Raw genomic sequence first — 25,063 nt, forward strand, 5'->3', positions numbered from 1 at the left:
TTGCCAATAGGCTGGAGTAGATATTACCAAGAGTGGTGGGGCCAGAGCAGGGGGGATTTGTCCCGGATCGGAGTCTGAATACTAATCCTAAGGACGCTGCTGGATGCACTACAGCACCTGGACCAAGAAACAGAAGCGGCCACAGTATTTTTGGACGCTGAAAAGGCGTTTGACTCAGTCGAGTGGGTATTCATGAGAGCAACCTTGAGACGGATTGGAGTGGAAGAAGTATTTCAACAATTGGTTAGGACACTGCACAACAAACTGGTAGCACATATTCGTATTGGTGCAATAACCACGTCCCAAAGTCCGATTACAAGAGGCACCCATTAGGGTTGCCCACTATCGCCCCTGCTATACGCTCTCATAGTAGAGCTGCTGGCGTGCGCGCTCCGAGAATATCATGGTCACAGAGGGTCATGATCCCCCGAGCCACAGACTAGTCATATCAGCATACGCTGACAACATGTTGCTGTATGTTCGGGAACCAGGGAAGAATCTTACGCCTATATTAAGAGAAGTTTTATGATTTGGGGGTCTTTCATGGCTAAAGGTTAACTGTGATAAGTCCATCAATTTTCCACTTACCCTATTCACGACCCACCAGTATTGGAATTCCCCTTACGATAGACGACAGAAGCAGTACGATATTTGGGAATATAGATTCATAAAGACTCAGCAGTACTCATACTTCAGAACTACGGTAAGGCAATACAAATGTTAGAAGATGTGAACCGCTGGGTCAAACTACCACTCTCTCTCATTGGGTGCATAGCTCTTATGAAAATGGTAGACCTCCCTAGATTTCTGTTTCTGAACATACCTATTCTCCTGTCTAAAGCAATTTTTGCGACATTATGCAGTTTTCTGACAAAATTAGCATGGGTGGGAAAGCAGCCAAAGGTTCGGCTCACTCTACCTTATGACATGGGGGGTCTTAATGCGCCAGACCTAGAATTGTACTATAAAGTGGTGCAAAGTTCCTTCACCTATTACTGGATTCATGGCCCACACGATCTGCCTAATCAATGCTTGGAGAGAGACGACGCACACCCCCACACACTCCCACAGTAACCTTCGAGGCTCCAACCCGCCAAATTGGAGTCTTTGATCTACTGAACGCTACATCACATGCACGGTGGAGCTTGTGAGATAAACAAGGGGCACACTCTTGTATTCCTGCATGTTAAACTGGAGCGGTGCACCTGGCTCTCGTTAGTACTGGTAACAAATATGAGAACTGCCCTGTAAACGCAAGGGGTAACAAAGATGGGAGATCTTTTTGACAAAGTAAAGGTTGGGAATTGGAGCAATATCCCTGAGCAAATCACCCGCCATCAGCTCTGACTCGATATCACTGCCATGAATTGAGAGAACTATTAGGACAAGACTTGCAAGAGCCCCCAGACATGTCGGCACGTTCTGCCCTGAAACAGAAGAAGCCCCAGACAAGTTAGTAAGAGCGCTCTATGCTTACGCACAGGCAGGCGCAGACCCAGTGCGATTGAAGCAAGATCGGACTAGCCGAGAGACTTGGGTCGGCCCATAGAAGATAAGGTACGGCAGTCCTGCTGCGCTAGAACTAAGGAGGGATCTGTAAATGGGGACACCAGTTGATACACTTTAAGTACATAAACCGTGTGTATTATACGATGGAAAGATTGTACCGATATGGCCTACGGGAATCTGCAAACTGCCTGCGATGCAGTGAGCAGGAAGAGCGGTTTATACATGCTGCTTGTTACTCTCCGGCGATACTTCAATTCTGGGAGGGAGTTTTCCAGGTATTGACGGCTAGAACAGCCTCACTATACAGATGGAACCAATGCTAGCTTTATTGTGATACGATAAGGACCTAGAAAAATCGGTCAGGAAGCTAGTAGCTATTGGACTATTAGCTAAGCGCAGAGTAGCGATGCGCTGGGCAAGGGTCCCAGCTCCAAAATTGGGGGATCGGCACTCGGACATGGCACACAGTAATGAGTAGTTGGACACTTCTAATGAGCTTCAGTCTGTGCAGAACCACCCTAGGGACAACTGGGCCCTTTATAAGGCATAATTAGTGGATAAAGGCGAAAATGCAGAGGAAGAAGGGCACGCAGAGGGGCGATGCTGGACAAAGGATACTAAAAGAGGATTGCAGGGTGCAGCGTGGTGGGCTATGGAATGGGGCTGCGGTAACACCAGACCCCTGCAAAGGAAGAACGAATGTATGCAGTTGAAGAATGTACGGACGACAGGTCCTCTGGGGCAGATGTGTGGGGAGAGGTCTATCGAATGAATGTCAGCAGCAGAAAGGTATACTGAAGAGCGCCACTTTCCACTGAATGCTTTGTACTACTTTCTGTATCATACAAGAACTATGTTGTGCAGTGGGACTACGGGGTGGTCAAATGTGCACGTGTGATCTTTAAAATGTTAATAAAAAAAGAATTTAAAAAAAAACAGCAGAGAGGAGTTGGACAAGAAAAGAAAGGAATCCCCTGAGAGCGTGAAATATTTTTCTGGACTATACAGCTATTTCTGATATTTCAGGAATTGCCTTAAATAAATGGAAGATCCAAACTACCTGCTTGTGGAACGGTGGAGGATGAGTGGAGCCTGCAACCTGCAACCAATTATCAATTTTGTTTTCGGTGGACTGGTAATGGTGAGCGGCAGCACAGTGAAATTGAAATGCAAAGTGCCGCAGAAAGAAAGTGGTTGTAGCTACAAACAAAAAGGTTTAGGCGATCCTCTAAACCAAAACGTTTGTTGATCCTCAGTTACAATAGACATACATACAGCATTGTTCCTGTGTCTTAGTAAGCATGTAAGGTAGCACAGATGGTTAAGGCATCCACTGCGGACATCTGCAGCACGCAGAGCACAGGCTTGAAGCCTTTTAAGATGCAACACGTCCTCGACCCTTCTTTTGTGAAGGCGTCCCCTCCCTATGATGCGGAATGCTATACAACCCGTGGAGTGGAGTATAATGGACATAAGGTGTGGATATTCTTAAAAGGGTTGATGCGTGTGTGTGTGTCTGTTTGTATTTCCAAAACGCTTGCAGGTATAATCCTATGTGCTGTTCATCCCACTAAAATCTAACTTTGCCGCTGCATTTAGGAAGCAAACTGTGTTGTTAAATGAAACATACAAGAAACTTATTTTAGGCAGAATGAAGTCCTGCATTAACCAAGAAGAGGTAGATGAAGGGTTCCTGCTGCTCAGGCGTCGGCACCGCAGTCACTCGTAATAATGATCATTTTATCTGAGCATGGTCCTGAGAGATCGACTCTCCTTCCAAAACGTACAGCCCTCCATCAGCGCTAGCAGTGATGCCCAGCTCGGGTTTATGCATGTTTGTGGAAAGACCAGGATGCCATGAGCTCAGGTGCAATCAAAGGAAATCACCAATTTGACTGTTGTTGGCTGCTAATATACAGTAATTTACAAGGTTCAACGGGCCCCTCACAGCCCTGGGCCCTGTGCCACTGCACCTGCTGCACCAATGGTAAAGTGCACAGAAGCATGAAGAGTCAGCAAGCACCAGCAGGAGTGTGTGATGAATGGATCAAGAACAGCAGGAGCATCTGCCGTCCGCTGGGAAAACACGAACATGGACTTCAAACAAAATTAGTTTAGTGCCCTATTGGCTAGTTCTCCTGCTGGGGGAGTAAATCATTAGGGGCCCCTTGTACAAAGCATTTTTGCAGTCGGAAACGTCCAATCGCAAAAATGCTTTCACAAATCTACCAAATACAAATTGTGATTCAATAAAACGCTACCTACTTGCATTTAGTGTTTGCGATTTGGTATTTAAAAGGGGCGTGTTTACGGCATTTCTTCCAATTACTGAATCTGAATGGGCTGTATGAAAGTTTTGCGACCGAATTAAGGTCAAGTTTTACTGACTCCCTGCAGGAGGTGGTAACCCATTTGCAAATAGGTACGGGACCTTTGAAGAATGGTAAAAAAATATTTTTAAGGGCAGGCTGCTGTCCCTCGGACCCCACTGTCTACTCTTACAAAATTAAACGAAAAAGATTATTTTTTTTCTTTTTAAATGCATCCCATTATCCTTTAAGGAAAACGGGCTGCATTAAAAAAAAAAAATAGACTGCTTTATTAAAAACCAATCAAAGACATTGTGGTCTGCTGACCTCAGCAGGCTGCCATCTCTGTGATGGCTGTGATTCCTAATGGGTCTCAAATTGCGCCCTACCTCACTAATATGCATGAGGTAGGTCTATTTGTCACTTGCTAGCAATCGCTAATGAAACACGAAAGAGTTTCATACATTAGGAATTCCGATTTCAAAATTGCGACTCATAGAGAATGGCAAATAGGAAATCGGTAATCCTGATGCTAGTACATCCTGCCCTAAGTCTTTTTGTATTTTGTATTCTTCGAATGAGGTAAGCAAAAAAGGGCTGGGATGAAAAAAAGAAATTAAAAAATCAGTCTGGACACAGTACTTACTCCTTACAAGAGGTAAATCAAGTTATACCTGGCGGCACTCATAGATAAGGGGCTGCTCAGTGGGTTAGCTGCTTTGCAGTTGGTTGCGGCAGCACTCTTCACTACCGAAGCCTGAGCGCTGTAGAGCTTACAGAGTGACCAAAAAATAAATGTGAGCCCTATAGGAGGGGATCTTAAATGCACAGAATGCTGACTCGAACCCATTGCAATGCAAGATACAGCAGGATTTATTTAGGAAAATAGGTCTACATACATCTGCAATAAACAAAGTTCAACTACTAACTCTTAAACATATGTGGTAAAAGGTATGATGGGAAGGTAAAAGACCCCACGTTTCTTTCTGCAGCTCCAACAGTAACCACACACCACAAAGAGCGAGCAACACCTGGGCTGAAGATGGACGTAAGTCCCTTCTGAGAGGCAAGTAGGTACTTTGGCATCTGTGAATAGGGGTCTGTGCTGAGAGCCCTAGCTGTGAGCTAAAAGTTGTTGTGACGTGTAAGTAGTAGTTTAGTGTGTGTTTTCTAGGCGGTGTGATAGCATTGCGGCTGTGCCCTCATGTAATGGCGTGAGCGAGGTGGTAAATGAATCCTATATTCGGTTGGTACAATAAAATCAACTCGCAGTGAGAAAGACTCAGAACATTTGTAAAGAAATAACACAAGGATTTGATTGGTTACCGATCATATCTCCTTACATTCTTGTACGGTTGCTCGCAATCACGCTTCACAGGTAACCAGAGCTGCAATTACAGAGCCCAGGTCTAGGCCGGGAAAATTACTCATCTTAATGATGCTGCCTCACTGGGGGCACATATGACTAAGCATGCTTGCGGCAGGGTCAGAAATGACTTCTCTAAATAAATGTAGCACAGGCATACCATTATGCTTGCCTTTTGAACACTTTTAGCTGGGACTTAAACATCAGTATGCCGTACATTGTGCCCTTAAATACCGAACAATGCTAATTAGTGCATGGACTTTTAAAATAAATTAATCTGCAAGGCGTCACGCCCGGAGAGCCCCAGCTGCCTGTAAAGCCCTGCAGCCTCTCTCAGACACTAATGCAGCAAACGGCATGCGAAGAAGAAAGATGCTGCACAACTTGTGTCCCTCGGCAATCCAATACACTGCAGTTTAAGAGGCACACTGCAACGTTCTCCCCTCTTCCACCGAGGTATGCTGCTAGGCCTAAGATCTGCTCTCTGTGCTCCTTCACGCAAGAGTTCTTTTTTTCCACGCTGCTCGCTTTTTAAAAGCAAGAGCTGCAAATGATGTGTGAAGTGTATGCGCTTCGCAACGGAGTTTGTGCGCTCAGGGTTATTACACTAAATGCACACTCCCTACAGGGAACACTGGCCATTAGGAATTTTTGACTATAAGCCCTCGCTAAGTTACAATATTCCAGTAAAACTTACTTTGGGGTAAGCAGGACATAAGATAGATCCATTTTCACTGTAACAATCTTGTTTGTATTAATTGGTGTTGTAGAAACGTTTGTTTTGAGTGAAGTTCCTGGCATAAACTGTGCAGTGATAGGGTTCACTTTAGTGTGTATTATTTGGTGCTCTCCTGTGTGAGTTCTTTGATGCTGTACAAGGTGTGCCCTCTGAGAAAAGGTTTTGGAACACACTGTGCAGTGATGAGGCTACTCTCCTGTGTGTACGCTTTGATGTCGTACAAGGGTACGCCTATCAGCAAAGCGCTTGGAACACAGAGTGCAGTGATAAGGCCGCTCTCCTGTGTGAGTTCTTTGATGCAGTACAAGGTTCCCCTTCTGAGAAAAGGTTTTGGAACACAATGTGCAGTGATAAGGCTTCTCTCCTGTGTGTGTTCTTTGATGCAGTACAAGGTTCCCCTTCTGAGAAAAGGTTTTGGAACACACTGTGCAGTGATGAGGCCACTCTCCTGTGTGTACGCTTTGATGCTTTACAAGGGCCGACTTATGAGAAAAGCGCTTTGAACACTCAGTGCAGTGATAACGCTTCTCTCCTGTGTGTACGCTTTGATGCTGTACAAGGGATCTCTTTTCAGCAAAGCGCTTGGAACACACAGTGCAGTGATAAGGCTTCTCTCCTGTGTGTACAATTTGATGCCGTACAAGGGATCTCTTTTCAGCAAAGCGCTTGGAACACACAGTGCAGTGATAAGGTTTCTCCCCTGTGTGTTTTCTTTGGTGCTTTAGTAGATTTCCCTTTTGATTGAAGCTCTTCTCACACAAGGTGCAGCGATAAGGCTTTTCTCCTGTGTGTATGCGTTGATGCCGAAGAAGAATTTTCTTTTGAGTGAAGCTCTTGGCACATACAGTACACTGATGAGGCCTCTCTCCTGTGTGTACGCTTTGATGAGGCCTCTCTCCTGTGTGTGTTCTTTGATGCTGTAAAAAAGTTGCCTTTTGAGTGAAACACTTTTTACACGTTTCGCAGGGATATGGCCTGAGGCTGGTGTGTCCTTTTTTGTGCCTCACAAGAAGGGTCTCATTGATAAATCCTTTGTCACACACATTACAAGCAAAGTGTCTCTCCTTCATGTGCATTCTGCGCCGTTTCCTTAAGTAGATATTTTGAGTAAAATTCATCTTGCCTCCGGAACCTTTATGGCTTTCTTTCCCATTCATATTTTCTAGATGTGATTGTTGTTCTGCAAAATAGAAAAAACATTGAAAATTACATGAAGAAAATATTTCTTGAAAAAGCTGCATTAATATAATATGGAGAAGTGAACAGTTACAATTCAGGGGGAAAAAATGTAAGTTCTAGGAAAAAGAGTCACACTTCCCTTTGAGACACAAATGGAGGCTAGTCCTCCTACATAAAGTGCGTTGACCTGGTCCTGCAGTAGGAGCATGCTGGGAAATCAAGTGATTCACAAGAACCACTGTTCGACATGGAGTTTCTGGTTGGCTAGGGTAGGCACCTAAGCCGGGCAGAATCCACCACTCTAGTCAGGGTAAGCCAGACACACACCTGAGATAACCTGCGCTCACCCTCTGGTAGCTTGGCGCAGCGCAGTCAGGCTAGTTTAAAGAGGCAATGTGCAGAGCATTTGTGCAACACACTCGTGCAGCAACACAGTGAGTAAACCACAAAAGGGAATCCATGCAGGATTATGTAAAAATAAATTCTATATTGTACATCAAACAAGACCAAAAAGACTTACATCACACCGTTCACGCAAATAATGCAGGTTTGACAGAGAAAACACAAATTACTATGAAAACATAGGTCACGGCGCACCTGAGCTCCTATTACATTTCATACGGTAACTGTAGTGAACGTGGTTGACGTGATTGCATTTAGAAACCAAACGTAGGGCGCAGGAGCACCTACTAAACGCTAAACAGTAATTGAGCTTGAGTCTTCCAGCAGTTCTTCTCTATGGACGGCCCTGCGCCATTCTTGAGGTCATCTCCAGAGCAGAGACAATGCTGAACAAGAAATGCCCCTCACGCTCTTGCGAATTTGGAGCCCGCCAGGGCCGCTTGAATCACGTCTCTTTGCCAAATGGAAACCAAGCCACCCGTGAAGGAGAGCAGGGCGGCTTTACCACTCTTCTGGACCCAACCCGCCTCACAGTACCTTTGTGGGTGCAGGGTCAGTGTCCTCAGGGCATCTGTAACTTGCTAACAATGTTAACATGTCTCAGGAGTGGGACCCGACATTGAGAGCTTCGTGCAATATACGCGTTAAAACCAGAGGGCGAGGCTGGCTGGAATGAGCCTCAGAATGCTGGCCCGCAGCATGTTACAGAACAACGTGTCGTCGAAAGGCCTGCCTTGAAGGCTTTATGCAGCTCCTGTAGCTCTGCAGCCTTAGACGCTGGACTGTACCATCTTAGAGCAGTACAAGTCTTCAGGGGGCTGTTCCTCGGGTCTCACCGCCAGAGGGGCCGCACTAGTTTATTCTTGGTGGCATCTGATGGTGGCAATATCTTGCCAGACTCCGGGGGTGAGGGTCACAATACAATTCAGCTGCAGTGAGCACGATGCTCAAGGACGTGTTTGTTTCTCTGGTAATGCCTCCAGGCGAAACAACGCTCTTCACGCTAGAGAAAAAACGCTCACCACATGCTGGTTTGTAAAACATGGAATACTTCCCTAGAATGCACAAAGGCACTCCCCTGGTCAGAGCGCTGCACTGTAGTCCCATGGTGCACTGTCCTGTAATGCACACAGTTTTACCTTGGTGCAGAAGGGAGTACTGGCGACATGCTAGCCCTTGTAAAATGGGCTCACCCAGGAAAAGTCTTGGAGAAAAGAGGCAACAAGGTCTTTGATGGCCCTGAGATCTCGAGAGAACAGGGGGCAAGCAAACAAGCCCTTGGAGAGCACTTCGGGGCACAAAAGGAGGTGGTAGGCAGCAGACAGCACATACAGTTAGGTTGCAAATTGGCAGTCCCTCCTGCAGCCCAGCAGCAGCAGGTCAACACAACAAGGCAGTTAGTCGAAATGGTGGTTGCTCCTGGCAGCACAGCAGTCCTCATGGCAATGAGCAGTTTGTAGAGCCAACAGTGTCTGACTACAAGTCCCAAGCAGCGTCTAAAAACATGGGATCAGAGTTCCAGTGCATATACTCAAAAATGTCTTTGATGAACGGGTGACTTCAAATGAACCCTCAGAAGTGTGCAACAGTCCCTTGCAGCCCATTCCTGGCTCCAGACGATCAGTAGGGGGTAAATCAGTCCTTTGAGGGAGGGCAGGACACAACCTATTCAAATGTAAGTGTGAATCACCTCTCTCCCAGCCCAAGAAGACTATCAGCATGCAGATGAATGGAGATGTATCCCCTGTCACACCCAGCCCCTTCCATTGGGAAAGCTTGGTTGTCATGACTCTTCCAAACATGATAGTTGCAGGGGTTTCCTCTGTGGTTGAGTGAGGGGGTCAAACAGTAACCTCAAAGAATAGTGTTCAAAACACCTTTGAGGTCGAGCTTCCCCAATGTAGAATGCTGAACAGCTTTCTTTAGTGTACTCATGAGGCGTTCTACCAGACCATTGGCCTGGGGTCAAAGGGGAGTGCTTTTTTTGATGCTTTATATTGCGGTGATTTAGAACGTTTTTTAATTCTCGACTATTAAAAGGTGGGTTGTTGTCAGATTTTAAGATTGCAGGTACAAGTCATGACACAAAGATGCCATCTAGGTTTTGAATAACCCTGCTCATGTGTAGTGGATGAAAGGTCTTCTACCAATGAAAAATGTGAGTATTGATCAACAATAACTAGAAGATGATGTCCAGTCTCTGGAGGGCCATATAAAATCAATAGCATTTCTCTCCCAAGCATGAGGGGGCAATTCTGACATAATCAAAGGTTGCTGACTAACTTGAGATGAAAGACAGTTGCATATGTGACAAGTCTTCAATTTTTTTTTGACCCTTTTGTCAAGATACAGAAACCAGACTCGATCACGGAGAGCTCTCTTAGTGGCAACTATTCCTCGATCTCCTTCTTGGGAAAATTCAACTACTTGTCAGAGACTTTGGTGAATAACAATCTGTGTACCTTGCAGAATGAGGCCTTCCTGCGTTACTGAAAGTTCATCTCTTACATTTCTGAACTTCATATACTCGCTGTCATTAGTGAGAGGTCTAGAATACTGGTTCCACAACTTTTAATCTTGACATGCCACAACCTTAGCTCGTGGCAGTGGCAATTTGCTCTAAAGACATGGCAGTTAGTGTACTCGATTTCACAATAAATTGGATGTAATCCTCCACTATCTTACATGGGGTACCAGGGCATAATCAGCCAGTTTCTGATCTTTCCCTTGACGATGAAGAATCGTTTAGTTGAATTCTTGTGACCTCAAACCCCAATGCTCAATTCGAGGAGGCATTTTTGCTGTGGGATTCCCAAATACCATTTACAATGCTTGGGGATCAGCCACTAATGTGAAGGGCTTTCCATACACAAACACATGGAAATTATTCACAAGCCCAAACCAGTGCCACACTTTCTTTCTCAGGGTGCGAGTATGCACGTTCAGTTAGTGACTGGCTCTTATTGGCATGTACCACGATATGTCTCCAGGCATTTGGCGGTCCCTTGTGCTGTGCAAGGATTGCGCCAAACCCTACAGGGCTAGCATCAACTACAACCTCAGTATGGAGTTTGAGATCGTGCGAACATGACCCAAATGGGTATCAGAGAGCTTCACAATTCTATAGCATTGTACTTCTGACATTTGGTTTGATTAGTCCTTTAAATAAATAAACTACCAAGTACATATATTCAATTTTAAGTGGAAAGCATTTCTACTTTACAAATAATACATGTCCTAAACATTACTAGAGATCAACTTGCATTACAATAGTATGTGTCCTAAATATTACAACATGTGACATTTTATAAATACATGTACTAAGAATACCTCATATCATTTAGTACAGTGGATTGTACGTAGCAAACAGACTGGTTACAGAATTTATAGCTATTATCCTATACTGCTTTCGGCCCGGAAACGTTGTACAGATGTGGCAGGGTCGCGTCCTGATGCTGCTGGGGAGAGCTGCCAGAAGATGCTTCAATGGCACGGCCTTCTGTACATGCCAATGTCCCCTCCACCCCAAGCCGTCCTTCCATTACCTTAGGTGCCAACTTTACAGTCGACAGTGAAGTTTCTGGTCGGCAGCAGTAGACATGAGCACTTTAGTTGAAACGGCTGCTACCATTATGCGAAGGGGAGGTGGTGAAGGCAAGAAAATGAAGTCATTTGCTTTTATAAATAACAAGCAAGGAGAGGCAAGCAGCGATGAGTGACACGGTGAGGAACTGACTCTCTTACATTGAAATCAGAGAAAGAGCAGGCTTTTTAGAGGAAACAGCATTTGACATTTGATCTCGGCCTGTGAATGAACAACAAATGTGACGAGATATGAACAAGAATTACAGCCATTTACAAAAAAGCTTGGAGCGAGTGAAAAAAGTGCTCATATGAAATGCTCTTAGACAAAGAAAAAAAGAAAAAGTGCCTAAAGCAGTTGATAATATGGAACCATTGCAAAGATACAAGTACCGGGACGGGGCTCCTTGGGAGGGAACAATTTACGAAAAGGAGGGAGAAGTAGGAAAGATTAGCCATTTGGAAGCAAGGCTGTTTAAAGGAGATTCGAAGAAACAAATAAAAAGCAATGGGTGGGCAGTAAGCCTACAAAGTTAAGCGCTGTTGCGGCAAGACCTAAAAAAAAGAACTGGGCTGATGTTTTAGAATATATCAGAACTAGTACAAATGAAGCACATTTGTTTTGAATTACTTAAGTGTGGAGAAAAATATTTGAATATGATTAAAAACACATTAATACACTAGGGGATGACATTTGCAAATATTATCATTTATGTGCAGTAAAACCATATTTCGGTGTAAATGTAATGATCATTTCAATTGAAAATGTGTTGTCTGTAATGGCAGTGCGCTACCACACCAAGTATACTCCACACTACGCCACTCAACTCCACACCACTCCACTCCAATCTATGCCACTCACCCCATTAAACAACACTCCACTCCATGCTCCTCTACTCAACACCACTTACCCCACTCCAATCCACCCCACCCCAATCTATCCCACTCCACTCCAAAGTACCCCAATCCATCACACTACAATTCCCCCCCATTCCAATCTATCCATTCCCAATTTACCCACCACAATCTACCCCACTCTAACTCAATCTACCCCATCCCGCTCCAAACTACCCCACTCCACCCCAATCTACCGCACTCCACTCAGATTTACCCCACTCTGCTCCAATATAACCCAGTCTACCTCACTCCACTTCAATCTACCCCATCCCACTCCCAACTACCCCACTCCACCCCAATTTACCCAACTCCATTTCAATTTACCCCACTGCGATGTATCCAACTCATCTACACTCATACCACAATCTACCCACTCCAAACTACCACAATCTACCCAACTCAAATCTACCATAATCTAATGTACTCCACTGTAATCTACCCCACTCCACCCAATCTATCCCTCCCCACTTCATCCAATCCACCCCACTCCACCCAAACTATCCCTCTCCACTTCATCCAATCTACCCCACTCCAAACTACCACAATCTACCCACTCCAAACTACCACAATCTACCCCACTACAATCTACCATAATCTACTGCACTCCACTGTAATCTACCCTACTCCACCCAATCTATCCCTCCCCACTCCATCCAATCTCCCTCACTCCATCCAATCTACCCCACTCCATCCAATCCACCCCACTACAATCCACCCAATCTACCCCATTCCACTCCACCCTAATCTAACCCACAACACTCCACTCCAATCTATCCAATTCCACTCCACCCCACTCTACCCAAACCTACCTCATTCCAGTAGAATCTAATCCACCCCACCCCAACCCAATCTACCCTACACCACCCTATATAACTCCACTCTATTCTACTCCAGTCCAATGTACCGAAATCCAAACTACCCCAATACACTGCACTCTAATCTACTCCACTCCAGTCCTCCCCACTCTACTCCAATCTACCTCATTCCACCCCATTCTTTCCCAATCTATCCCACTCCAATCCACTCCACTCCACCTCAATCTACTCCACTTCCACCCAAGACTTGATATACATTTTTCAAAACTCAGTGAAGGTTGTGGTGGACTGGCATTGGCTGATTTGTCTGTGTACATGGCGAACGGCTTTCTTTGGCTTCCTCTGTGAATTAGTATAGCTGACAAACTGGCTGTATAAGCACGTGCAAATGTTTGTGACCATTTCGTGTGTGTCAACTGTGTAACGCGCACCCTATCCCCATCATCTGTCTGGTACGATTGCATTGTTTTTATTGTGGTTATAAATTATACACGGGCCAGACCTTGCGCTGCGTCCACGGTACATACCACACGCACCACGCTTCCTGCTCATTATTCATCATGGGGAATCCTTTAACTAAATATAGCTTGGATAGTTGCCAGCCCGCCCCACCGAAGGGTTCACCTGCACATGTGGTAGCTTTACGCCTTGGTCTGAGTTCCATTTTGTTTGTTAAAAAATGGGATGACTTGACTGCAAATAGGCCGGACTTACAGCTTCCATGTCAAGGTACATATGATATGAATAAACTGGCGTATTTGAAGCAGATGTTGGGGTTGAAAGGTAAGAAAATTCGGCCTACTGAATGGGAGACATACTATTGTTGGCAAGGGTTTGTAAAGGATTTACGTGCTACTAATGATATAAAATCCAAGGTGCAAAGAGAACTGATCCAGGTTAGAAATAAAGTATTGCATGATATAGCTACAAAACAAATTAGTGAGCACTGGAGGCGGACATAATTAGAAGTAGTGGGAGTGTACCCAAGCCTTGCTGTGGAGTTAGAACAGGATGCGGTGTCGTAATTGGCATGGCCGCGTTAGCGATTAGCTGAACCTACACGTTGTCCTCCTTTTCTTGGCTATATATGAAAACGCCATTTTGAATGGTGCGGCGGCCATCTTAGACCCTAAGCGGCCTCGTGGCCGGCGTGCCCTTTAGTCCGTTGTCCGTTCCACTGACCACTCCAGTCTGCCCAGCAACAGGCTATTTTTAGTACTGGTCAAGCCACACATGCGCAGTTCTAGTTGACCAGCAAGCCCTCAGGAATGTGCGCCAAACTGACCAGCGGAGTTGTGCCCCCTCCAATGAGCTGGCAGTATTCCAAAACATGACCATATATGTCCTTAAAATGTGTTCCAACTTGTGCCGCCTATCTTTTATTGCCCCAAAACTGTATATAAATTGGGGTCACACCGGTGTTCGGTGTGATACCTCTTGCATTACCGAAGGGTGCTGTTTGAGTGTACCACCACCCCATGGGGTTTTAATAAACTTGTTCTTTGCCTTTTACAGTTTCCGTGCCAACAGTTCTTGAGTGTGAGTGGGTTATCTTCGGAGCATGTAGGCCTTGGGAACCCTTATTTACTTCAAATTGGCGACCACGAAGGGACTCATCGGCGACTCGGATGCCCGAAGGAGAGGTCGTGACGAAGGCTTGGAAACTCGCCATGGACGCGCGCTGCCACGAGTGACCCGAGTCTTGGCTGCCACGGTGTTTTTTCCTTTCCTTCCGATCTGACCTTCCAGGTGGCTACGGTCTCCGACTGAGTTTTTGAGTGTCTGCGCTGCTGAGAAAGTGCCGTTTGGCTGATTTGGCTTACAAGACCTTGGCAGTTGGAATCTGGACATTTGAGAATTTGAGTAAGCTTCGTGTTCGGTAACGTAGTCTTCGGACGCTTACTGAAGTTCTATGATTTGTGTTCGGTAAGGTAGTCTTCGGACGCTTACTGAAATTCTGTGATTTGTGATCGGTAAGGTAGTCCTCGGACGCTTGCCGAAGTCCTACGATCTACGTTTTGATTTGAGTTAGCTAACATTGTGATTTTGTGATCTTTGAACTTATATGTGTAGTGCACTTCACATAGGCAGGCATGTAGAGATGTTTCTCTAACTTTGTTTTTTTCCTCTGAGCGGCACAATTGTGTGAAGTACTGTAAGTGCCATTTCGTACGGTGTCACGCTTTCGTGATACTTTTTGAACATGCCTGTTTTCAGCACACTCCGAGGGATGTGCTGTCTTGGAGAGGGTACCACAATTAGGTTAGCGGAAGCACAGCCGGCTCCCCCAGAGGGAACACCAAATCGCGAGATGTACATCAAACATGGCCTTCCCCCTATTATGTATAGTAAATTATGGCATAAGTACACAAAGGCCGATCCTGAATTGCAATGGCCTCTACATGGGTCGTTCGATTTACGTAAAGTACAGTTTGTAGAGCAATGCCTGTTTCAACGCAGGTCTAGACAAAACATGTTTGATTGTGTGCGAATGTGGGAGAAAGCGGTGCGTGAGCGAATGAAGCGTGAGGTTGCCTTGGCGGACAAAAAGCAGCGCAAGGCTGCTCGGGATAAGGCTTTACAGCTTGAGGAAAAGGAGGCTCAGGAGAAGAAAGACAGGGAGGAACGGGAACGTAAATTGCAGACGACTGGCCAATTTCCTATCCGCCGACCACTCTATCCTGTCCTTAATAATGAAATGATGATTTTTCTTTGTTAGATCGGTCACCGCCTCCGTATGTTTCGCCGACGGCTCCAGCTGCGGATTCAGAGGATGATGGACAGGATAAGTTGGACCAGAAGGGTGTATCCGCTCTCAGGTTTACTGCGGCGAGGTCCGCTCATTTACGTAGTTGGGCTCGTAAAGTGAATATGAATTATGTTTCTCAGGATCAGTTGATGGCGGAGAAGAGGGAGTGGTCGGATCTTGAATTAATGTATTTTCTGTCTACTTTGGCGGATGAAGTTGTTGCCGCGTATCGGGAACTTTCAGACACGTTAGAACCTAAAGCGTTGTCAGTGTATCGTGAGAATTTGGTTAAAGGTGTATTTGATCTTGCAGATGTTGACGACCTATTCAAGCAACTGATCAAGCTGCGGGACGAGACAACCGGATTGCGGGAGGAGCGGAAAAGGAGGCAAAAGGAGTCCGAATCGGGAAATAATGGGCAGATTAAGGAGTGCTCTCTCCGTGGTTCAGATAAGAGTTCTGCGTTGCATGTTATGCCTATGCGTGAAGCCGCGCCTTTGTATGTTCCACCAAAAGGGGAAGGTACGGATGATGATAAATCGTCAAAGGATGCGAAAGGGTATTTTGTGTATAACTGGGTATATACGCCTTGGAATAGAGCAGATGTTATGGCATTGAAAAATTCTTTACCTGATCTTCGAAAAAATCCGGCGGCATTTTATGAAGGGGTGGAAGGGGCTATATCGTCTTGTGTGATGACTCTTGTGGATATAGATTTGTTTTTTGGGTTAATTCTACCACCTGATATGTGGAGGCAAATTCGTAAAAATAATGATGAAGCGATTTTGGGGGCCACATGGAAAGACATAAATGCGGCAGATTTAGATAGGGAACCAGCATGTAAGCCTTGTCAGTTAATTCTAGATCTTCCGGCAGCTATCTTGATTAAATTAAAAACGCTTGTTCCCTCTAAAAAGATTGATTGGACCATGCTAACGTCGTGTAAACAGAAACCCGATGAAACGGTCTCAGATTTCTTTACACGCTTCGAGGAGGCATTTCATGATTACAGTGGTCAATCTTTGACAGACGATACGGGTCGGCATTTGTTTGTAGATAAGTATGTGGCTAATCTCCTACCGGAGATTGCAAAACGATTGAAGTCGAGTGAAAGTTCCTGGGCCACGGCGACCCCTGCGTCCTTGTTAACTATGGCTCAGTATTATGAGCGGCAGGAATTGGAGGCTAAAGAAAGTGTAGAGAAAAAGGCGAAGGAATTGAAAACGAAGGTGATGTTGGCGCAGGTTCGGGGAACACAGGGTAGAGGGAACGATAGAGGTAGACGGGGTGGAGGAAATACGTCGTATGGTCGTACGGACATAGCGGAGGATCAGTGTGCTTATTGTAAGGAGTTTGGGCATTGGGCCGAAGACTGTCCGGTACTTCGTGAGCAGCGTAGTCAGCGTGGTCGAGGAGGCGGAAGGTCAAGAGGAGGTTATACGGGAGCGAGAGGTGGCGGAAGTGACCGTGGAAAGGTTGAGGAGAGGGGCCGTGGCCAGGATGAACGAAATACGTTTGATAGGCGGAATCAATATCAGATTTCGGAGGGAGAGAATGTGGAACACCAGGATTATGTGCATGCATAGGACTGCGTAGGATGGGGTAAGGAATCAGTTGAAGTGCCGGTAGATCAGCAGGGTCCTTATGTAACAGCGGGTATTCTGGGTTCTACTGATCAATTTCTAGTCGACACAGGAGCTACACGAAGCGCTTTGTCGAAAAACTTGGTTCCGAGGGCTCCCCTGTCTGGCGAAATGATTACATGTGTAGGGTTTGATGGCACACCCTCCCCCAGCCCATTGTCCAAGCCCCTTGCACTATGTCTGGACAAATACTTCAGTTTTGGTCAATTTTTGTTATCACCCCATACACCAGACAATATCCTGGGTATTGACTTGCTTAAATATTTTCGAGCAACAATACGTTGCGCTCCGGAGGGAGTGCGGGTTATCCTGAATGACAATTACCCTGACCCCGACAGGTTTTATGCTATCTCCGATATTACAGCTTTGGCCTCTCTACCGCACACGTTATGGGCGACCTCAGATACGGATGTGGGAGAGATGCGCATTCCACCGATACACATTACTGTTAAGGAGGGGGCCCCTCTACCACGAGTGCCACAATATAAGATCTCGAGAGAAGGTGAAATTGCATTGACACATATTGTTCAGGATTTGATTTCTGCAGGGGTTGTGGAGGAGGTCCCTTATAATGTTTGCAACAGTCCTATTCTTCCGATCCTTAAGAGAGACACTGACGGCAAAGTCTATCGTTTTATTATTGATTTGCGAGAGATCAACAAAATTGTCATTCCCCAATACCCGGTGGTGTCCGATATTACGACCTTGCTCACCTTGGTTCCACCAACGGCCACCACGTTTAGCGTCATTGATTTAAAGAATGCGTTCTTTTCCATCCCTGTTCATCCTGATAGCAGATACCTGTTTGGCTTTACGCTCAATAATAAATCGTATAGATTTTGTCGTGTTCCCCAAGGATATACTGAAAGCCCTAGCATCTACAGCCAGGCTTTGAAAAGGCAGCTGGATTCCTTTAAATTGCAGTCTGGCGTTGCTCTCATCCAGTACGTGGATGACCTTCTGCTTGCTGCTGACTCTTATGCACAATGTGAACAGAGTACACTTGCGTTGCTTTCCTTTTTGGCACAGAACAATCATAAGGTTTCGAAGAAAAAGCTTCAATACTGTAGACCACAGGTGACCTACCTCGGTCATCTGTTGTCTAAGGAGGGGCGTGCATTAACATCTGATCGAATTCAAGCAATTTTAGATACACCAGTCCCCCGCACGCAGAGAGATGTACGTGCCTTCATAGGGTTGACGTCTTTCTGTAGACAATGGATCATGGGGTTTTCACATATCATAAAACCTTTGCTAGCGTTACTGTCCAAAGCTACACCGATGCCCCTTGAGTGGACAGATGAATGTCAGAAGGCTTTTGAACAGTTGAGGCAGGCCCTTTGTTCCGCACCCGTGTTAGGCACACCAGACTACACGAAACTTTTCACATTGTACGTGCACGAGAATGATGGGTGCGCGTTGTCAGTGTTAGTGCAATTACACGGGGATAAGCAGAGACCATGTGCATACTTTTCTGCCATTCTGGATCCTGTAGCGCGAGGGTTGCCTGGGTGTTTTCGAGCGGTAGCAGCAACAGCAGTGGCCATACGACATAGTGAGGGAATAGTGTTATCACACAAACTGTTGGTGTTAGTTCCTCACGCAGTAGATGCCCTGCTAAACCAAACAAAGACCCAATACCTTACGAGTGCACGGCTAACAGGATATGAGCTGACACTTTTGGCGCCACATATTACACTGAAAAGATGCGCTACTTTGAACCCTGCCACGTTATTGCCCTATCCGGCCGAGGAGGGTCAGGAAGAAAAACATCACGATTGTGTTTTCCTGACCGAGGAACAGACAAAGGGTCGTGTCGACTTACAGGATGTCCCACTTCCAGATGTGGATGGGGAACTGTGGGTTGATGGATCGTGTTTAAGACTGCCAGATGGTACGACTTCCGCAGCCTATGCGATCACGACACTTAAGACAGTGGTAGAAACAGCTAGGATACCACAAAAGTCGGCTCAGGCAGCAGAGCTGATAGCCTTAACAAGAGCCTGCGAATTGAGTACTGGTCTATGTGTGAATATATACACGGACAGCCGGTACGCCTTCGGAGTGGCACATGACTTTGGGCTACTCTGGAGAGAACGTGGGTTTTTGACATCTCATGGAGAGCACATTATGCATGGAGAGCTAGTGCGTGATCTCCTAAATGCGCTGCTTGGCCCAAAGAAAGTAGCGATAGTGAAGTGCAGTGCCCACAAAAAGATTACGGATAAAGTGGGTCAAGGAAATGCCTTTGCAGACAGCATAGCAAGACAAACGGCTATGTCCCGAACTAGCTCCCCCATGTATGTGATACAATCGCAGGCTGAGCGATGGAGTGATGCCAGAGCAGAAATATTGGATATTCAAACATCAGCTACTGAATCTGAACTTGCGGCATGGGCAGCAGATGGGGTACTAGACGATGAGGGTTGTTGGAGAAGCAAAGACATGGAGAAGTGGAAATTGCCTGCGGCTTACTTGCAGGCGATGGTCCAGATGACACATGGACTGGCGCATGTCGGAGCTCTTGCAATCACTCGGCTCTTAACACGAGTTTGGGAACATCCCAAGATTGCTAATACTGCGAAGAGAGTAGTGCAGACCTGCCTGGTATGTTTACAACACAATCCTGGAAAGGGGACCCATACTCCGAAAGGAGGGTTCGTTCCACCTTCTGCACCGTTTGAGGTACTTCAAATGGATTACATCCAACTCGAGCGCTGCAACAACCTGAAGTACGTCCTAGTGGTGGTATGTGCTTTTAGCAAATGGGTTGAGGCCTACCCCACGAAAGACAATACGGCTTTGACAACAGCTAAGGTGTTGCTTAAGGAATTCTTTCCTCGCTTTGGAGTTTGTAAATTTCTGTGGAGCGATAATGGGCCTCATTTTGTTGGAAAGATTGTGGAATATGTTCTGAAGGGGTTAGGGATTCAGCAGAAGTTCCACGCTGTATTCCACCCTCAGTCAGCAGGTCTGGTCGAGCGGTACAATGCTACGTTGAAGCTTAAACTGGCCAAAATTGTGGCGTCTACATCATTGAAGTGGCCAGATGCCTTGCCGCTAGCACTACTCTCTCTTAGATCAGTACCCCACTCACGAACTGGCCTTACGCCCTATGAGGTGGTGTTTGGGCGCCCCATGAATATCTGGGGGGTGCCTAAGCCGCGACTAATACATGATGTGCCTTGTGTTATGATGAACGACTATTTGGCACGATTAACAAATGATTTACTCTCTATTCACCAACAGGTTCGAGAAGCGCTCCCTGACAACTCTACTGGAGAGGGCCATGATCTCCGCCCTGGTGACCACGTGATGATTCGGTCGTTTGAGAGAGCGAGCAGTCTGGAGCCCAGGTGGAAGGGCCCCGAACAGGTCCTCCTTGCAACCCGAACCGCTGTACGAGTGACCAACAGGAAGCGGTGGGTGCATTCGACACACTGCCGCCGTGTCTCTCCGGATCTGGTGACTCCTGCTGTGCTGACTGACTACAAAGAGATCTTGGAGAAAGAAAAGAGCCCAGCTGTGACGTCGGCCGAAGTTGAGGGAGCCTTCCCGAACCACACTGCTGCCGGACGAGAGCGCTACAACTTGCGTCCTCGATAAGAAGATTTTTTTTTGTATCTTTATGACTGGTTGGTTACCGCTCCAGGTTTGTGAAACGGAAACCGGGAATCCCAAGGGGGGGGGATTAGTTCTGCCAGTGTAGCGACACCCGTCTTGGCCCGGAGAAGAAAACAACGGCTACCTCGGAGTTCAGCACCGCATTTTTCTTTTTTAGGTATACACGTACGTGTATCTGAGACTTTGTGAACAATTTGTGCTATTTTGAGACTTTGCATGAACATTTCTGAACTATGGCATCAACGGCATCACGAGATAAAAAAGTATTGGGTGCCTTTCTTTTTGTCTTGACTATTGTGGTGATAGCTGTCATAGCCTGGGTAGTCGAACTTGTGGTGCCTGTACGTGAACATTTACTTCCGACTACCCCGGCTCCGTCTGAACATTTTCACTTTACATTACCCTTTCATGAAGAACGACATCGGCAAACATATCTAAATAACAGCTTCATTCAGATTCTTCACCACACACATAACATGACCAATACCCCAAATTGCTGGGTGTGTGGGATGTTGCCAGGGCACCAGAAGAGAGGGGGCACCCCACTTATTCCACTCCCGTTTTCACATAATGGATCATGCAATGCCTGGTACACCCTCCTCTTTACTTTGAGATGGCCAACAAAAGGGGGGGTGCTTTTCCGTTTGAATAAAGTATGTTCCCATGACAAGGATGGGTTTCCACGGGCTGAGGGTACTCGATTTGAATGGGAAGAGTACAGGCCTGATAACGTGTCTGCTCCACGTGTGTACAGCAACCAGAGGAATATTAATGTATCCAGCGCACATGTTATTAATGTCATTGCTACAAAAGCCGATTTATGTATCAGAAATAAGGGTTCGATTGCAGTGGGGAAAAGCGAATGTAATACTACTCTCACTTTTGATAGCCCGAATGGCATCTCATTTGTTGCATCAAGGAATACGTATTTTATTTGTGGAACGAAGGGTTACCATCAGCTTCCATTGGGGTGGTTGGGCACGTGCTACGTATCGTTTGTGTTACCTCCTGTATTCATTGCCCCACCAATGTATCACAATGATTACACTTTATACCACGATTTCGTCTTAAATAGGGTTAAGCGAACTGTTGTTCTGGATGACATCGACCAGACCGACACTGCTTTGCAACAGTATGTGGACTTTAATTTGGGACTATTCTCCTTTGTGGGGGCTGCACTGAACAGCCGGAAAATAAGACGACTGACACGTGTTGTCGAGGCTGTAGCGAATGACACTGCCATTGCCCTGGGAAACATCACTGAGGAACTACAGATTTCTAGAATTGTTACGCTCCAAAACAGGATGGTGTTGGATGTCGTTTTGGCTGATCGTGGGGGGGCATGTAGAATTATCGGAAGCAGCTGCTGTGTATACATTCCGGACAATTCTCCATCTGTTTATGATGCCATATCCAAGCTTCACAAGATTGCAGCTGAGATACACCCGGACAATGGAACTTGGACACTTCCGGGATGGTTCTGGTCCATGCTTGCTACCTGGGGCTGGAAACTGTTAACGATTCTATGTACGATTGTGGGAGCAATGTTTTTTATATGCCTATGTATTCAATGTGGCCCAGCCTTATGTTCTATGTGTCTATCAGCTTGCATACCATCAAGACGAGCTCTTGCTCATGACAAAATGATGCTTCATAAAGAGGTAACACAGATTATGTTAATAGACATCGAGGACGAGCATCCTGATTATGTTCACTATGAGGTAGATTCAGCTAAACGCTAAAAGGGTCGTCTGTCGTAATTGGCATGGCCGCGTTAGCGATTAGCTGAACCTACACGTTGTCCTCCTTTTCTTGGCTATATATGAAAACGTCATTTTGAATGGTGCGGCGGCCATCTTAGACCCTAAGCGGCCTCGTGGCCGGCGTGCCCTTTAGTCCGTTGTCCGTTCCACTGACCACTCCAGTCTGCCCAGCAACAGGCTATTTTTAGTACTGGTCAAGCCACACATGCGCAGTTCTAGTTGACCAGCAAGCCCTCAGGAATGTGCGCCAAACTGACCAGCGGAGTTGTGCCCCCTCCAATGAGCTGGCAGTATTCCAAAACATGACCATATATGTCCTTAAAATGTGTTCCAACTTGTGCCGCCTATCTTTTATTGCCCCAAAACTGTATATAAATTGGGGTCACACCGGTGTTCGGTGTGATACCTCTTGCATTACCGAAGGGTGCTGTTTGAGTGTACCACCACCCCATGGGGTTTTAATAAACTTGTTCTTTGCCTTTTACAGTTTCCGTGCCAACAGTTCTTGAGTGTGAGTGGGTTATCTTCGGAGCATGTAGGCCTTGGGAACCCTTATTTACTTCAGCGGGACTGGAAGACCAACTTTTAGAGGACATTTTAATGGGTAGATTGGGTACCTCAGCTGTAGCAGCCCAACCCACTGCGCGGCTTAGCGAAGACCAGAAGAAAGAGGCTGTTTGTTTAACGCTTCGCCTTCTGGATGAAACTTCTAAGCGTGTAGACTTGGAAGAGGTCCAAGATATGGCAGTGCTCCAGCAAGTGAGAAAGGAAGCAGTTGCAATCGCTGATAAACAATTTAAGAGGAAGGACCTATTATTAGCTTGTTGCACGCAGAACAATATATTACCTCCTAACCTGCTCAATACCCCATGGATGCAGTGTTTTTCTGATAGATCCCTAGATGACAATTTCAGCGCTTCTAAATGGCACAACTTGATATGGACTATATGTACATATGTATTAAACACTAACCACGATATTGCTATTCTGGCAAGGGTAGTTAGTGAGACTGACAAGCAGGTAAATGTTCAGAGGAGGACGAGCTTGCCTCTAGACTCCACTCTGCCCCGCCCTGATTCTACTGGGTCTCGGCAGAGTTCCCCAGCCGTGAAAAAAACAATTCTGCTTAGAACTGATACAGAGAAATGTGAGGAAGGGATGCACCAAATGATAGATGAGAAATTAACAATAGACAGGTTTGCGACAGGAAAGGGAAGGGCATACCTAGAAAAAACATTATCCATAGCACGTGCACAGCTCTTAGAAGACGGTACAGTAGCACATAGCACATACATACAAAAGGCGAAAGCAGGTGGGTCAGGTGCCACGGAGGTGCCCCCATCTCTGCCTCCACAATATGAATGGGACATTTCTAAGTTTAGCTTTGTAGATGCAGACCTGCAAGCATGGCCGGAAGCAGAATTGAAGGACAGGCTACAGTATGCAATTGATAAACTGCGGCAGTGGAAGCAGCTAGTGCACACATTTGCAGTATTAGAAGTGGTTAAATCATTACACCCACAGGCACCGCCAACATTAATTATGCCTTTAAGGGAGATACCCCACTTCCAGGAGGCAGGGATAATGCATATGTATTTGTACCATGGTTCAGGCAAGATATCATGAGTTTCACAAGAGACTTCCCGAAACTCCGTGAGGAGCCACGAAAGTGGTACACAGAGATAGATAAAATGGCTATATTAGGGGGACTTTTATGCCGTGACTTTGATACCCTGTTTAACATCATAGTACCAAAGGACCTGTGGGAAGAGTGCACGGGAAAGGTGGAATGGCCGAAAGCGGAGCCACAGGGAGAAAGGGGTGGAGCTCTAGGAGATAAAGTACAGGAGAAATATAATGAAGTAATTAAATTCTTGAAGGAAAAAGTACCGGAAAACAAAGTTGATTGGAATAAAATTACCAATACAAAGCAAGAAAAGGATGAGAGTGTAAACTCATTTTTTGACCGTCTGTTACAGGTATATCAGCAGAATAGTGGGTTGAAAACCCCCATGGGAGATGCAATGCCAGCGTTTGTAACAACATTTGTTCAGGGGTTGAGCTCCCCAATAAAAACTCATCTACAGCAATCATTTGTTTGCTGGCAGCAGGGATCGATTGAAAAAATTCTGTCTGCAGCTAGGTACTGTTCTGATTATCAGGCGAATGCACAGATACTAGAAGCTGAAAAACTGAAAAAGGAGAAGGTTAGATTGATGGTGGCACAGGAAAGATTCTACACAGGACAACAAGGGAGGGGAAGAGATCGAATAAGAGGGAGAGGGGGTGGACGCAACTTTAACAAAGGTTCAAAATCCCTACCCCCACCAGGCACAGCGTGTTTCAACTGCAAAGACCCTGGTCATTGGAGGTCTGATTGCCCACTGCTTAAAAAGAGATACGGGGATGACACAGCCTCACAGAACAGGGGGCAGGGTCAAAAAGGTTTTCAGCAAAACCCCCAGCGCCAAGAGCATAGGGACAAT

The 25,063-nt window shown here is 46.0% G+C and overlaps 1 protein-coding gene across 1 annotated transcript in view; it reads right to left on the reverse strand.

Annotated features, from left to right (window-relative positions):
- Positions 1-4,673: 4,673 nt before the first annotated feature.
- The window catches only part of LOC147662091 (uncharacterized), a 112,679-nt gene continuing 92,289 nt past the window's right edge, over positions 4,674-25,063 (reverse strand). Inside the window, exon 3 of the mRNA XM_086951121.1 lies at positions 4,674-7,103. Within this exon, the coding sequence (XP_086807247.1) occupies positions 6,112-7,103 (992 nt within the window). The 3' untranslated portion in view covers positions 4,674-6,111. The remainder of the gene's footprint in view (positions 7,104-25,063) is intronic.

This window comes from Lissotriton vulgaris, unplaced genomic scaffold, assembly GCF_964263255.1.
Source record: "Lissotriton vulgaris unplaced genomic scaffold, aLisVul1.2 SCAFFOLD_692, whole genome shotgun sequence".
Lineage (NCBI taxonomy): Eukaryota > Metazoa > Chordata > Amphibia > Caudata > Salamandridae > Lissotriton > Lissotriton vulgaris.